At 53.2% G+C, this 15,210-nt stretch overlaps 1 protein-coding gene across 2 annotated transcripts; it reads left to right on the top strand.

The window, feature by feature from the left end:
- On the top strand, window positions 8,952–15,153 carry NAB2 (NGFI-A binding protein 2). 2 transcript variants are annotated; one of them, XM_018048052.1, is made up of 7 exons: window positions 8,952–9,402; window positions 10,867–11,740; window positions 12,175–12,308; window positions 12,653–12,704; window positions 12,798–12,930; window positions 13,130–13,321; window positions 14,305–15,153. In XM_018048052.1, the coding sequence occupies exons 1-7, from the start codon at window positions 9,320–9,322 to the stop codon at window positions 14,412–14,414; spliced, it is 1,578 nt and encodes a 525-aa protein (XP_017903541.1). In that variant the 5' UTR covers window positions 8,952–9,319; the 3' UTR covers window positions 14,415–15,153. The 2 variants fall into 2 exon arrangements, with proteins under 2 accessions (XP_017903541.1, XP_017903542.1); XM_018048053.1 differs by lacking the exon at window positions 13,130–13,321.

The following is a 15,210-nucleotide window of genomic DNA, read 5'->3' as shown; positions in this document are numbered from 1 at the left end:
AACATGTTCTCACCTTAGCAATGGCGACAGGAAGATCCCGCCCCTTAACAACATGCTTCCGTCTCCACTTTATTTACAACTGGACTGATTGATGGTAAGCTTAACCAATAGAAAATCAGAATGGGCGAGCCATTCTTGACCAAACTTGTTATTTCCATCGAAACTGTCTCAGATTCTTTCTGTTTTCTTTCTTTGCTGTTCACCATGATCTTTCTGTTCTGGGAAACTTAAGACGACTGTCTTCCAAAGTCTTAAATGATTTAAAACGGAAGCTATACAAAAAATTCAGTTGACAGTTCTATAAGGAATAAACATTAACGTTTAAAAATGTAGTCGTAGGGGGGGTGGCAGGGAGCTAAATCCATGCGAAGATTAAGAGAATCTTTTTTATTCCTCACAACACCCTGGAAGATAAATAGCTTCATTTATAAAGAAGCCAAAATTAAGACAGAAAAAGGAACCTACCCAAGATTGCAGTTTCTTGGGCTGGGCTGTGGTTCCTACCCAGGTCTTACCCCAAAGCATGAGTTCTTTCTATGCATCAGGTGCTTCCAATTAAATGACTCATATGGTGAAAGCCTAGCAAAGGGCCTAGCACATAATAAGTGTTCAGTAAATGTTAGTCGAAATTGAAGCATCTTATTTTTTAGAGGATCTGGTAGTTCCGTTCAGCTGCTCAATCGTGTGACCCCATGGACTGCAACACCCCAGGCTTCCCATCACCAACTCCTGGAGCTGGCTCAAACTCATGTCCATTGAATCGATGATGCCATCCAACCATCTCCTCCTGCCTTCAATCCTTCCCAGCATCAGTGTCTTTTCTAATGAAGTTCTTCGAATCAGGTGGCAAAAGTATTGGAGCTTCAGCTTCAGCATCAGTCCTTCCAGTGACTATGTAGGACTGATTTCTTTTAGGACTGACTGGTTGGACCTCCTTGCAGTCCAGGGGACTCTCAATAGTCTTTTCCAACACCACAGTTCAAAACCATCAGTCCTTCAATGCTCAGCTTTCTTTATGGTCCAACTCTCACATCCATATATGACTTTTGGAAAAACCATAGCTTTGATCTGATAGTGGTAGGTAGGAATACTAGAGATGATGGAGTCCAGTGAGTTATAAAAAATTCAGAGGAGGTAACTGCTGGGGAAGGTTCAAGCTTTCAAAACAGGGGTTTTAAAAAAGTGAAAATGAAGCTGAGCAACAGGCAAGAGAAGAAATTTCATTCTCAGAAAGAAAACTCAAGGCCACCTCTGGTGCAACAGTCATCCTATCTCTCACACCCTTCCACCACACACTCCTCGCTGACCTAAAGAGGTCAGTATCCACAGTAATACATCTCGCTGCTACTGTGTACCCTTGATAGTGTGTAGAGAAAATGGTATTTCTATGGTTTTCCTCCTCAAAACTCATAAAACTGAGATAAACTTTTATTATTAGGTCTCTCAGTTGGGTCTGACTCTTTTTGATGCCATGGACTGTAGCCTGCCAGGCTCCTCTGTCCATGGAATTCTCCATGCAAGAATACTGGAGTGGGTTGCCATTTCCTTCTCCAGGGGATCTTCCAGACCCAGAGATGGAACCTGGGTCTCCTGCATTGCAGGCAGATTCTTTACCATCTGAGCCACCAGGGAAGCCACTTAAAAATTTCAGATAAAGAGGTAAACTAGGGACTTCTCTTGTGGTCCAGTGGTTATGACTCTCCACTTCCACTGCCGAAGGCACAGGTTCAGTCCCTGGTGGGAAAACCATAAGATCTCACAAGCCATGTGTGATACAGCAAAACAAAGAGGCAACCTACAAAATACCTGATCAATACTCCTTGTAGTCATCACAAACAGGGCAATTCTGAGAAACTAACAGCCAAGAGGAGCCTAATAAAATATGGAAACCAAATGTAACATGGTATCATGGATGGGATCCATGATATATAAATAGAAAAAAAATTGAAATAGAAAAAAATTAGGTACAAACTAAGGAAATCTGAGTAAACGATAGGCTTTAGTTAATGTTATCAATGCTGGTTCATTAATGGTGGTAAACACACAGTACTAATGTGAGATAGTAACAGTAGAAACCGGATGGGGAATAAAGGACAACTCTCTGTACTATCTTCTCGATTTTTCTGTAAGTCTAAAACTTTTAAAAAATAATTTATACACCTACACCCCTCAACACACAAACATACTTCATTTTCTACCAGGTCCCAAATTCTTAACATTCAGAGCTTGCTCTTCGGTTTTGAACAAAGGCCAGAGAACAGGGGAACTAATTCCAGAGGGTCATTTACTGACTTTTTTTTTTTTCAATCCCCCACCAGGGATTGAACCCAGATCTGGCAGTGAAAGCAATGAGTTCTAACCACTGGACCTCTGGAGAATTCCCACCACTGACTGTTAAAATATGTAAATGCAGTGTACAGTAATAAAACTGGTTGTCCATAAACACATTAAACCTTATCATCCAAATGAGTTCCGTCACTTCCAGGTACTCAATTCAAGAAGCTTTTAGCCTTGTTTTAATAATATGAACACTGCTCAAAACACTTTGAGAATCATCTTCAGAGTCTATAGCACACACTTCAATGAATATTCATTATCTGCAGGTGGATCTGATTTATGCAAATAGCCAAAAAAACTCAGGCCAACGCTGATGAGTAAATGGGGCAGGAAATCTGGATCGTAAATGTGTTTCAGAATTTTTTGGATTTTAGAAATGTAATATGGTGCATATGCAATAAATAAGCCAGCAATCTCAGTGGGGTCTGGGACAGTACCTCATAAACAAATTAATGTTTCTGCAATGAGAGATGAATATTCACATTGGTATAAATGAAAGTGGCATAAATGAAACTATAAATAACCTTATGTATTAATAAGCTATTTCACTCTCCTCTTTTACTTTCATCAAGAGGCTCTTTAGTTCCTCTTCGATTTCTGCCATAAGGATGGTGTCATCTGCTTATCTGAGGTTATTGATATTTCTCCCTGTAATCTTGATTCCAGCTTGTGCTTCATTCAGTCCGGCATTTCACATGATGTACTCCGCATGTAAATTAAATAAGCAAGATGACAATATACAGCCTTGATAAGCTAGGAGTTCCGCCACAAAGTAAGTTCAAGTCAGATTAGGTTTTGTAGTCAAAAGAGATATGAAAATTTTTGGTTTCCATAACTTTCTTAACTTAGGAAAAAGACTGCAGATGGTGCCTATCTGATGACGATGCTCCATTCTATCCAGTCAGTCACCCAAGCCAGAAGCCTGAGAGTTACTCTAAACTCTTCTCTTCCCCCAACCCTTTAGCCAATCATCAAGTCCTATTCATATTACCCAATGATGATCTTTTAAGTTTTTTTTGAAAAATAATTCTCTATGTATTTGAGTTTTCACTATGCTGGGTCTTCATTGCTGTGTGGACTTTTCTCTAGTTGTGGCAAACAGGGGCTATGCTCTAGTTGCTGTGTGTAGGCTTCCTGCAGAGGCTTCTCTTGTAGAGCACAGCCTCTAGGGCCCTGGGGCTTCAGTAGTTGTGGCTCCTGGGCTCCTCAACACGGGCTCAATAGTTGCAGAGCAAGGTTAGTCGCCCTGCAGCACGTGGGTCAGTGATAGAACCCATGGCTCCTGCATTGGCAGGTGGATTCTTTACCTCTGAGCCACCAGGGAAGCCCTGATGACCATCTTTTAAATCTGTCCTTTCCTCTCCATCTCCAGCACCAGTGATTTAGTCTAGCACCTTGCCCTCTTTCTCAGAGCACTTCTGTTTCCTTCAAGTTGACCTCTCTGCAGTTTTAACATCCATAAAACCTTTTCTCCATACCACTCCTAAATACAGATCTGACCATGTCACTCCCATGTTAAAGTCTTTATGGTTCCATGGTATCTCCTGTGATACTTTATGGCCCATGGTCCTAATATCACCTAAATACAGATGTATAGAAACAAATTTGGGGACTTTCCTGGTAGTCTAGTGGTTAAGAATGCACCTTGCAATACAGGGGACACAGGTTTGATGACTGGTTGAGGAACTAAGATCCTACATGACACAGAGCAGCTTAGCCCATAAGCCACAACTAGAGAGTTCATGCCCAGAGTGAACGATCCCCTATGATGCAATGAAGATCCCAAGTGCTGCAACCAAGACCCAACACAGCCAAATAAATAAAAACACAAACAAGGCCATCCTCTGTGCTCACTGAGTACCTCATATGCTTATCACTTAAATAAAAGAAACAAATTTTAACTACAACAGTGCCACTCAAAGTTTGTTGTTATTTTTGTTGTTCAGTCGCTCAGCTGTATCTGACTCTTTGTCACCCCTGTGAACTACAGCACTCCAGGCTTCCCTGTCCTTCACCATGTCCCAGAGCTTGTTCAAATTCATGACCATTGAGTCGATGATGCCATCCAACAATCTTGTCCAAATTTTGTTACCAATCTGCAATGAAACAATTTCAGAAATTAAGTGTAGGCATTTAGAAACTTCTATAGCAATTTAACAGCAAAATTTTATGTTTATTGAATCTAATAAAATGGGGATTAAAAAATAATTCATGTTATTACTGTTTTTTAGAGAGTAGTGTACTCTATAGTGATTCTAAATTGCTTTAAAAATTGGTCCTGGGCTTACCTGGTGGCTTAGTAGTCAAGAATCCACCTGCCAATGCAGGAGCTGTGGGTTTGACTCCTGGTCTGGGAAAATCCCACATGCTGTGGAGCAGCAGGCTGGTGCACCACAACTATTGAGCCTGCGCTCCAGAGCCTGTGCTCCGAAACAAGAGAAGCCACTGCGATAAGAAGCCCGAGCTCCGCAACTAGAGAGTAGTCTCTGCTCTTCACAACTAGAGAAAAGCGAGTACAGCAATGAAGACCCAGCACAAAATATATAGATAAGTAGATAAATAATTTTTAAAAAACTTGTCCTTTACTATAGGTTGAGCAGCTCTGGTCTAGAATATCCTAAATGAAATGGCCTTGTACACCTCCCAGGGCTCCTTTTTAATCACCAGCAATCCCCATCCAGCAATAATGAACAATGTCTCATTTCTCCAATGTATCATTCTGTTTCATACTTCCATGTAAATTTAAACTCTGTTTTCTGTGACTTGATTCTCCCTTCTTCCTGGAAATCTATTTATACTTCAAAATTCTAGGCCGCATCATCACCTCGTTTGGATGCCTGTCTCAACCAGCCCCTCACAACCCCAAGCAGAAAATATCACTTGCCCCATGCCTCTATCACTGTTTGTAGCCCTATTATTGCACTATACTGTAATTGTTTATGTGTCTACCTCCCCCACTACCTATGTGGCTCCTTAAACACAGAAATCAGGTTTGTCTTTGAGGGTGAAGCATCTCTGATGAGATGACTAAACTGAAGGACAATACTTCAACTACAATTCTAACATATTTTTCTGTTACCAGCAAGGACTTCAGACTTTACCTTTAGCACCTGAGTATGAATTAATTTACCAAAATAGCAAACATTAGAAGGCCAAGGAGCCAGACTTGTGAGACTCACTGGCAACTTTAAAAAGGAAGGAGACATGGAAAACAATTGTCACCACTTGAACAATTCTGCCCATGTTCAGCCCCCTCTGGGTTAACTGCCCTTTTTAAAGCTGCTCAGGCCTGGAAATAGCATCATCAACTCACTCATTTCAGAGGACCCACCAGATACCAGATCAGAAGTCCTAGGCTAGAGATAGAAACAATCAACTGTAATTAAAACATGTACAAAGAGGCTTGGCCAGGGGAGGGGAGGGGGTCACTGAGGGATCGGAGGAATTAATTCTGCCTAGAGGAGTTGCAGGAAGAACAGGGACCAGAAAGGTGACATTTGTGCTGCATTCGCCCAGGTGAAAACTTGGGGGACGGTCGTTGGTGAGCAGGGCAGTCTGCTAGATGCAAATCTACTCGTGCCTAGTAATGACAATCCTTCTGGTTAGCAATTTCCTCACTCCTCTTCCACCCACTTTCTTCATAATCTTTTCCTCTGTTCTTGGAAAATTGTTAGAGGATAGTTTCCCTTCTTGGAAGAGATCAGTGTAGCATTAAACTTGATTAAATGGGACCCACCGCTCAGCTCTGTGTCCCTCTGAGAACACAGCCCAGGAAGGAGGGGGTAAGCAGGTGAGCCCAGTAGAGAAGCCGGCTTGAGCCACCCTGGGGAACACCGGGCTCAAGGAGAAAAGTGAAAGTGAAGTTGCTCAGTCCTGTCCGACTCTTTGTGACCCCATGGGCTGTAGCCTGCCAGGCTCCTCCGTCCATGGGATTTTCCAGGCAAGAATACTGGAGTGGGTTGCCATTTCCTTCTCCAGGAGATCTTCCCGACCCAGGGATTGAACCCAGGTCTCCCGCATTGTAGGCAGACGTTTCACCGCCTGAGCCACCAGGGAAGTCCTATATCAAGGAGAAAAAGAGAAGAAATTATTTTTTTTTTAATTTGATGCACCTCTTTGTCAATCATCCCGCACCTGTCTCTTTGTTGTTTTTCCGTAGTTTCCCTTAATCTTGGTCTTTTTGTTTCTCTCTCCATTTCCTAAGGGCTGGAAATTCCTTGTTCTCAACGGAAGGGAGGAGGAGGGGAGCTGGAGGTGGTAGGAGTGGGAGGGAAGCGAAGAACAGACATCTCAGCAGCTCCGGCTGCGGGGGAGTCTGGGCCTCTGGCGGGGCTTGACAAGTCAATGGTTTTTAAAATGTACATATTTTTAAATCCACGCAGAGGGGCTCACAAACCTAGAGACACAGACACACAAGTAGAGGTAAAGAAACGTATAGATACACAACCTCGGGGTACAGAAGTACAAACTGGGAGTGAAGTGAAGTCGCTCAGTCGTGTCCGACTCTTTGCGAACCCACGGACTGGCTCCTCCATCCATGAGAATCTCCAGGCAAGAATACTGGAGTGGGTTGCCATTTCCTTCTCCAGGGTCTTAAATTTGCTTCTGAGCATTTCACAATTTACAGTTTTCATATACACTCTCACTTGAACCTCACGACAACCCTGAGAAACAAAGATACAAACACTCGGGAGTTTCACTCTCAAACACACGGTCGCACCCAAACAGATTCCTCCTGACCCCGAGGGGCATGGGCTGGCCCAGTGCGCGGGGTTTTTCTCCCCTCTTCCCTCTCTGGCCTAGTACCGGCCCCAGGACCAGGTCCCTTCCGCGTTCTCTTTTCTGGGCCGGGACCCAAGGCCGAGCGCCCAGTCGGTTGCCGCCCCCTTGCTTCACTCCCTATTCCGCCCTCTTCCCCCGCGGGCCCGCGACTCCCCACAGATCCCGGGGCTCGGCACCGCCCCAAGGAGGGCCTGGTGGGAGGGAGGGGGGCGCCTTGAGCAGAGGCTGCGTGGGCGGAGGATGTGCGTCACGGGGAGCGTGGGCAGAGGGAGGGAGGAGGCACGTGGAAACCCGGGGCCAGCCGCTGGCAGCCCAGGGTCTAAAATAACCGGAGAGGAGAATGGGGGAGGGGCGCCCACACACCTAAGGAGGGTCGGGGATGACCCCGGAGGGACCTCGTGTCGCCGCGCCCTCCAGTTGCGGGACGGAGGACTCAGCTCGTTCCTATCACTCCCCACCCCCGTGTTTGTGGCATTATGGAATGGAGAAGAGAATCTGGGCTACCGAAATTCCCCCCGGTGATGCGATGCACCCCCACCCCTCCTCTCCGGCCCTCCACTAAAGGCCGAAAGGTCCCCTCGCCAGGCCGGAATGTAGAACCAGCCCTGACCCACGCCACCCACTCCAGGCCGCCCCGGGCCACTCAGAAGTGCAGAAGGGTGGGCGGGGCCGAGGTTTTGGACTAGGGGGAACCTTCCTTCAGGCCAGCCGGCTCGCTTCCCGCCGCCTCCCCCCACCCTCCTGCATTTCCTCGGGGCCTAGTGCCGCAGGGCCGGGCGCTCAGAGCCCCCGCCTGTCCGCCCTCCCAGCCGTGGGCGGGAGTGTAATGGGAACCAGATGGAGCTGGGAGAAACAAAGGGGGTAGGGAGTGGGTTTCGGAGAGGGGTAGGCTCCTCGAAGGAGCTCCTCCCTCCCACTCCTCGGTAGGGAGCCACGTTGGACACACTCGGCCTGCTGCCCATCTAACTCTGGACTCTTGCGGGCCAAGTGCCCTAACAGACGTCCCTAGAAAGGGTATCCTCTCTCTCCCAGGGCTGCCACAACAGTTTCCCAGGAACAGGTCCCCATCCTCAGCAAATAGGGTGCGACGAGTAGAGGAAGGCGGGGTACCTCTCCCATGCCTGCCTGACCTATGATCTAGCAAAACCCGTCGCGACTGTAATCGGCGCGCGTCTAAGTGGAGCTTCTAACAAGCCCCGCCCATTCCTGTTTCCCAAACTTGGACGTGGACTCCAGGCCCGGATGGAAGGGCGCCTGGGTTTCCGAGAACTGCCTCTTCAAACAGCTCCTTTAGGGGCTGGGAAAGTGCGTTTGGAGATGGAAGAGACTCCTGCGGAGCCCCACGCTCACAGACCTGCCTTAAGCGCACTCTCTATGGGAGTCAGACGCACGAAAGGAGACGCGCACCCCGAGTCTCCAACAACTTTTCCCGGCTCACTCCTAACGTTTACAAGTACAGCACCGCGAGGTTCAAGTGTGGGCAGCAGGCGTCCGCATAGCTGTTTAGACGCGTGTGCCCGTCCTTTGCGCTGCTCGGTGTCTTTGTGTACCTGTGCGTGGTTGTGAAACTCCGCTCTCCTCTCGGAGGGGAAGGGGGAGTGGGAGTAAGAATGTCGCCGGCTGGGCGCTCACGTGGGTACGTGGGCGCGGAGAAGGCCGGCTGTGCATCCGGCGTGGGCGGCACGGAGCGACCTCGCCCCGCCCGCTGGATCCCCAAGCCCGCCTTCCACAGCCCGGCCTCGGTCACCTCAGTCTCCAACTCGGCGCCCCGGGCTGAGTCCCCGCCCCCGCCTCCATCTCCACACTCCTCCCCTCCCCCGACATCTCCGCCTCTCTCCGTCTCTCCGCCGCGGCGTCTCCCCGGCCCGGCGGAGAGACCCGGGCGCCCGCCCCCCGCCCCCGGCCTCCGCCCCCGGCTCGGCCCACGCCCTCCGCCCGCCCGGCAGCCAGCGCTGCGCCGGGCCTCGCTCCCCGTGCGTCCTGCGGGGGCGGAGGCGCGGAGAGGCGGCAAGCGCAGCCGGGGAGGGGGGGGGCAGAGGCACAGACAGAGGCGCGGAGGCTCGGAGAGAGGAGACGTGGAGGGAGGGACGGAGCCCGGACAGCGGCGGACACGGCCTCGCGCGCGGGGAAGAGCGCAGCGCGCAGCAGGCGCTGAACGCCGGGCACTGAGAAGGGCACCCCGGGTAGTCTCCAGCCGTCCATGCACAGAGCTGCCTCCCCCACAGCCGAGCAGCCGCCGGGCGGAGGGGACAGCGCCCGCCGGACTCCGCAGCCCAGACTCAAGTTAGTGGGCAAAGGGAAGCGGCGGGGAGTGGAGATGGGTGGAGCTGGACTCGGGAGAGGGGTCCGGAGGGCGGAGGTCGAGGAGAGGACGAGGGGAAGCAGGACGGGGGTGGGGGGTGGAGACTGAGGGAAAGGGGGTGCGTCTTCGAATTAGGGGGCCCTGAGAGCAGACAGAGATCTGATGCAACTGGAGAGACTAGAGAAAGAATAGTACCTAATTCTGCATTGCCCGTTTATTTGGGGGGCATGACCTGGCATGTGAGCCCCCTGCAAAGAATGCGGGGGCTCCCAGGCGGCAGGGGAAGCCCTGGGGCTCTAGCTGACAATAGTGCCGGCGGAGGGCCGCTCAGCTGGCTCAGCGCGTCATTGGTACCGAGCGCGGGGCTCCGGGATCGGGGATAAGCCGGCGCCTTTGAACCAAGAGAGCATCAGAGGAGCTTTGCAGACGCGGGGCAAGCCTTAGGCGTCTGTTCATTTCTGTAGCTTTATTTACAGAGTGGGGAGGGGAGTTTCGATGTGCAACCCCTCCCTCAAGAGGCCTTGAATCGCTCCCCCACACTTGAAGATGTGGGTGGAAAAATGAAGGAGAGAAGGGTAGGCGGGAGGCCCCCCCCGGCGGTTTTCGCCCACAGACGCTACCACTGTGGGAGTGTGTGGGGGCGCACCGGGCCCCAGAGCAGAACAATTGAGGCACCCCTCCCCTCCCCCGTGCCTGAGCTGAAGGGATGGCCCTATCTATGGAGCAGGTGGGAAGGTCACTGCTGGGAGAGGGACCAACTGAGGGGCCCTGGACAGTCTGGAAGGTAGGGGAGGTCCTGGGGAGAGAGCAAGAAGGTGCAAAGAATGCCTAAGCCGTGGGAAAAGCTGAGCAGGGGTGGGAAAAGGGAGCAGAGGATGGATGGTCTGCCTGGCTCACAGTGAGAAAGGGCAGGGGAAGAGGCCACACCTTTCCTGCTCAGCCACATGAGCAGGATGCCACCAGGGAATAAAGCTGGCCAGCAGTGGTCCTAGTTTCCCCTGTAGGGAGGACAAGGGTCCTATGTTCACCTCAGCGTGGACATTAACTTTGTATTGTTAAGACTGTTAGGTGTGTAGGGTGGAAGGTGAGGATGGTGTTCTGGAAGAGACATTGGTCCAGCTAATCCAGGGGTGTACTGACTGGCCTCATACTCATGGTCTCCTTGCCCCAGACCACAAAAGTAAAAGCTGAAGATGGGGGAGCTTGGAGCCTTTGACTCCCACAAAGACCAATCTGGCTTCTGGTACTTCTAGCCAGTCTGGGATAGCACTGCTGCTGAGCAGTGGCTGGTTCGCCTAGTCTGTGCTCAAGTCTCAGCAGAGAGAGCATTCGAAAGAGGGGAAGAGAAGCAGGCAGGAAAGAGAAGACAATTGTGAGGATGGGTTGGTACCCAGCAGGGAACTTGCACTGACTGTCCCCCCCAACCTTGTGCACCTCCTTCCCAGGCCCAGTTCCCGAGCCATGGCCCTGCCTCGGACCCTGGGGGAGCTGCAGCTGTACCGGGTCCTTCAGCGTGCCAACCTTCTTTCCTACTACGAGACCTTCATCCAGCAGGGAGGGGACGACGTGCAGCAGCTGTGCGAGGCGGGGGAGGAGGAGTTCCTGGAGATCATGGCGCTCGTGGGCATGGCCACTAAGCCCCTCCACGTCCGACGCCTGCAGAAGGCACTGAGAGAGTGGGCCACCAACCCAGGGCTTTTCAGCCAGCCTGTGCCTGCAGTGCCTGTCTCCAGCATCCCACTCTTCAAGATCTCTGAGACGGCAGGGACCCGGAAAGGGAGCATGAGCAATGGGCATGGCAGCCCGGGGGAAAAGGCGGGCAGTGCCCGCAGTTTTAGCCCCAAGAGCCCCCTTGAACTTGGAGAGAAGCTGTCACCATTGCCTGGGGGCCCTGGGGCGGGGGACCCCCGGATCTGGCCAGGCCGGAGCACTCCAGAGTCTGATGTTGGGGCAGGAGGAGAAGAGGAGGCTGGCTCACCCCCGTTTTCCCCACCAGCAGGGGGAGGCGGCCCTGAGGGGACTGGGGCTGGGGGCCTGGCAGCAGCTGGGACTGGGAATGGTCCAGATCGACTGGAGCCAGAGATGGTGCGCATGGTGGTGGAGAGCGTGGAGAGGATCTTCCGAAGCTTCCCGAGGGGGGATGCTGGGGAGGTGACATCCCTCCTGAAGCTGAACAAGAAGCTGGCACGGAGTGTGGGCCACATCTTTGAGATGGACGATAATGACAGCCAGAAGGAAGAGGAGATCCGCAAGTACAGCATCATCTACGGCCGCTTTGACTCCAAGCGGCGGGAGGGCAAGCAGCTCAGCCTGCACGAGGTGAGGGCCCCAGCCTACCAGGATTGCCTGGGACATCTAGAGCTTGACCTGCTTACCTCTGAGAATCCTCACATTTGCCGAGTCTGTTTCATTGCCCCATGACCAGGACCCAAAGTCCTGATCCCCTCCTCCACCAACCCCAGCTGCTACTGTGCTTCCCTGCTCAACTGAGGGGGATGCAGAGACACAGGCAAGAGGCCAGCTGTCCAGTTCCATGCCACCCAGGACCCCACAGGATTGGAGGAGGTCCCTGGCATTCATAGGAAGCTCTGGGTGCTGCCTTCTGTCTTCCTCCCCCAGGAAACTCCTGGTAGTGTCAGTAACCCAACCAAGCATCTGATGGATGGTCTCATTTGTCTGATGGAGAAGGGGTGGGAGGAGGTCTGGGCAAGGGTGAGTCAGGATTCTGACTGCTCTGGTGGTCCTCTTTACAGCTAACCATCAACGAGGCTGCTGCCCAGTTCTGCATGAGGGACAACACCCTCTTACTGCGGAGGGTGGAACTCTTCTCCCTGTCCCGCCAAGTGGCCCGAGAGAGCACCTACCTGTCCTCCTTGAAGGGTTCCAGGTGAGACCCCCTTCTCTAGGTTCTTCCTCTATCAGATTCCTGTGCCTAGGAGCTGGGTCACATCCTGCCTTCCTGTTCAGGTGCCTCTCATCCTGCTTCCCACCCGCCTTGCTTTGACCAAGTCCACATGTGTGAGGTCCGGCCCCTTCTCCACTTGTCTGAGGTCTGGCCCCTCCTCCCATCCATCTCAGACCCCCTCACCCCCTGCAACAGTGGCGCCTGCGCGGGGTACACCTGCTTAGCTAGCTTCTTTCCAGATTCTGAAAACTGCATTTTAGATTCTGTGTCTGCCATGTGTCTCTCCCCAGCCTCACTGTCCTTGTCCTTCTTCTCAATCTTTGCAGGCTCCACCCTGAAGAACTGGGAGGCCCCCCACTGAAGAAACTGAAACAAGAGGTGGGTTTTCCAGGGCAAAGATCGGGGGTTAGGGCAGCCGTCCCCAGCCCACTCCCTTGCCAGTCCTCATTTCCTTATTTGGGGCATCCACAGGTTGGAGAACAAAGTCACTCTGAAATCCAGCAGCCTCCTCCTGGCCCTGAATCCTATGCTCCCCCATTCCGCCCCAGCCTGGAGGAAGACAGCGCCAGTCTGTCTGGGGAGAGCCTGGATGGGCACTTGCAGGGTGAGTATGTATCACAACCGTTCTTACTGTGGGGGTAGAGGGCACGGGAGGAGGGCACCAGGAGGCAACTGCCTGGAGCAGGGTTGGGAGGCCGGCCGGATAGGGGCCAGTGGACATGGGCCTCTGGGCCTGGCTGTGTGGTTGAGGGTGGGGGTTCTGTTGCTGTGGTCCCTTACCTGACCCGTGCCCATGCCCGCAGCTGTGGGGTCATGTCCAAGGCTGACGCCGCCCCCTGCTGACCTGCCTCTGGCATTGCCAGCCCACGGGCTGTGGAGCCGCCACATCCTGCAGCAGACACTGATGGATGAGGGGCTGCGGCTAGCCCGCCTCGTCTCCCATGACCGCGTGGGCCGCCTCAGCCCCTGTGTGCCTGCGAAGCCGCCTCTCGCAGGTGAGGCAGCAAGCAGTGCTGTCCCCAGGCACCCCACTACCCAGGCCCCACACAGCAATCCTGGTGTCCTGGGGCCAGCTGGGAGGAGGAGGGCAGGACGGTGGGGCTCCAGCCAGCAGGCCTTGAGTTGGGGAGGGGGGCCCTGCAGGGCTGTTCCCAGTAGGGAGAGTCCAACCCCTAATCTGTGAGGGTGAAGCTAGGGGAGCAGGGAGACAGAGAATAGGGGACAAAGGGGAGCAGGAAGAGGAGAGCCACCAAGAACGGAAGCTTGGCTGGAAGTTGGGCCAATGCAAGAGGGTGGAGCAGGCGAGGAGCTGGAGTGGGGTTGCCAGCTGGGAACTGGAAGAGCCTGAAGGGGATGGGGGATGCTTTGTGTGTGGATGGGGAGGGGGGCAGGCAAGTAGGCCGGCAGAGAGGGCTGGGCATCGGCTGGGCTGAGAGTGACGCAGCAGCCAAAGCCACCAACCCTAGCTTGGTATTTTTAAACTGTGCGTGGGTGGGAAGTGGGGGTGGGGACTGAAAGAGGGGGGCTTTTCTTGGAGGAGGAGCTGGGAGGCTGACTTCCTGTGTTCCCCCTGTTTTGGCTTCTAAGAAACTTGGGGGGCCTGGCAAGGTGGGTGGGGCCTGGGAGGAGGCCAGGGAAGAGTGGGGGTGGCAGAGCCTGGGGAGGGGGGAGGGGGAGAGGTCAGAGCCAAGCCGCCCCCACAGCTCCGACAGAACCAGAAATTCCAGCAGAACGGAGGCGGGAGAGACAGAGAAGGAGAGACACACACAGAGAGAGACAGAGAGCTACACACAGCCAGAAAGAGTGGGGGGCGCACACGCTTGGGTATGGAACCCCGGCCCCGCCCCGGACAGGAAGTGGGCCGGAGTCAGTAAACCGAGCTCATCCTCGCAGCCTTCTCCGCCCCGTCTCTGTGTTCAGCCGCTTCTATGTGCGACGTTTACCCCACAGCCGCCTGACCTGGCCCTTCTCCCTGCAGAGTTCGAGGAGGGGCTTCTGGACCGATGCCCGGCCCCAGGACCGCATCCTGCGCTGGTGGAAGGTCGGAGGAACAGCGTGAAAGTGGAGGCTGAGGCCAGCCGGCAGTGAGGGGCGGACTGGCGTCCTCAGACCCCAGGCTTCTGGCTCATACAGACCCCTCCACTCTCACCCTGGCTTCTAGTCACGACCCTGGATCCTTCCCCTGCCCTTCTCCTGCCTCCCCCACTGCCCCATGGGCATAGGACTATGGGGCTTCAAGCAATAACGAGCAGGGGCCTGGTCAGAGGACACAGGGAGGGAGCACGGTGCCCCCTCCCCCTTGCCTAGAGCAAGGAGGCGAGAACTCTGCCCCCAGGGCACTTGGGGTCCCCCTTCCCCTACCCAGCACACTCCCATTCTCTCTAGTTTGAACCAGTGACATGAGCAGTTGGACTCAGTTTGGACATGGGGGAAAGGGGGACTTCTCTGGGAGGGTCCAGCAGCTAAAAACAGAAACATTTTCCCCCAGATCTGGGGGCCTTGGGACACTGGACATGCTCCTCCCCCTCTGCCCCCCCATTTTTGTGCTTCTAGTTTGTTTCTTTAATTTAACAAGTGCTGCAGTTTGCCCCCGACCCCTGTCTTCCCCCCCAAGTCCTCAGCGTTCTCTCCTTCTTGCCCTCTCTAGGGGGTGTGGGGTCCCCTTCACCGGCCCCCTCGGGAGGCCTGGGTGGACTCAGGGTCTCCCTCAGCTGGGGGCTGGGCCGCAGCACCTGTCTGAGCAGTTAGAGCGTCTTTCTTTTCAGATCGTGTACAGTAGATTATTTATTTTGTTATTTTGAAATAAAATTTATTTTATGGCTTAGGATCTCTGACCCCCAAGATGGAGAAAGGGTGGCATGGGGTGGGAAGGTGGAGGGAAGCT

This window comes from Capra hircus, chromosome 5 (genome assembly GCF_001704415.2).
Source record: "Capra hircus breed San Clemente chromosome 5, ASM170441v1, whole genome shotgun sequence".
Taxonomy (NCBI): Eukaryota; Metazoa; Chordata; class Mammalia; order Artiodactyla; family Bovidae; genus Capra; species Capra hircus.
This window is presented reverse-complemented; position numbering and strand designations above follow the sequence as displayed.

Bases quoted from the DNA above. Each gene is read 5' to 3' on its own strand.
- NAB2 (XM_018048052.1), top strand. From the start codon at position 9,320: ATGCACAGAGCTGCCTCCCCCACAGCCGAGCAGCCGCCGGGCGGAGGG. The intron at 9,403-10,866 runs GTTAGTGGGCAA...CCTCCTTCCCAG, and splicing joins ACTCCGCAGCCCAGACTCAA to GCCCAGTTCCCGAGCCATGG. The intron at 13,322-14,304 runs GTGAGGCAGCAA...TTCTCCCTGCAG, and splicing joins TGCGAAGCCGCCTCTCGCAG to AGTTCGAGGAGGGGCTTCTG.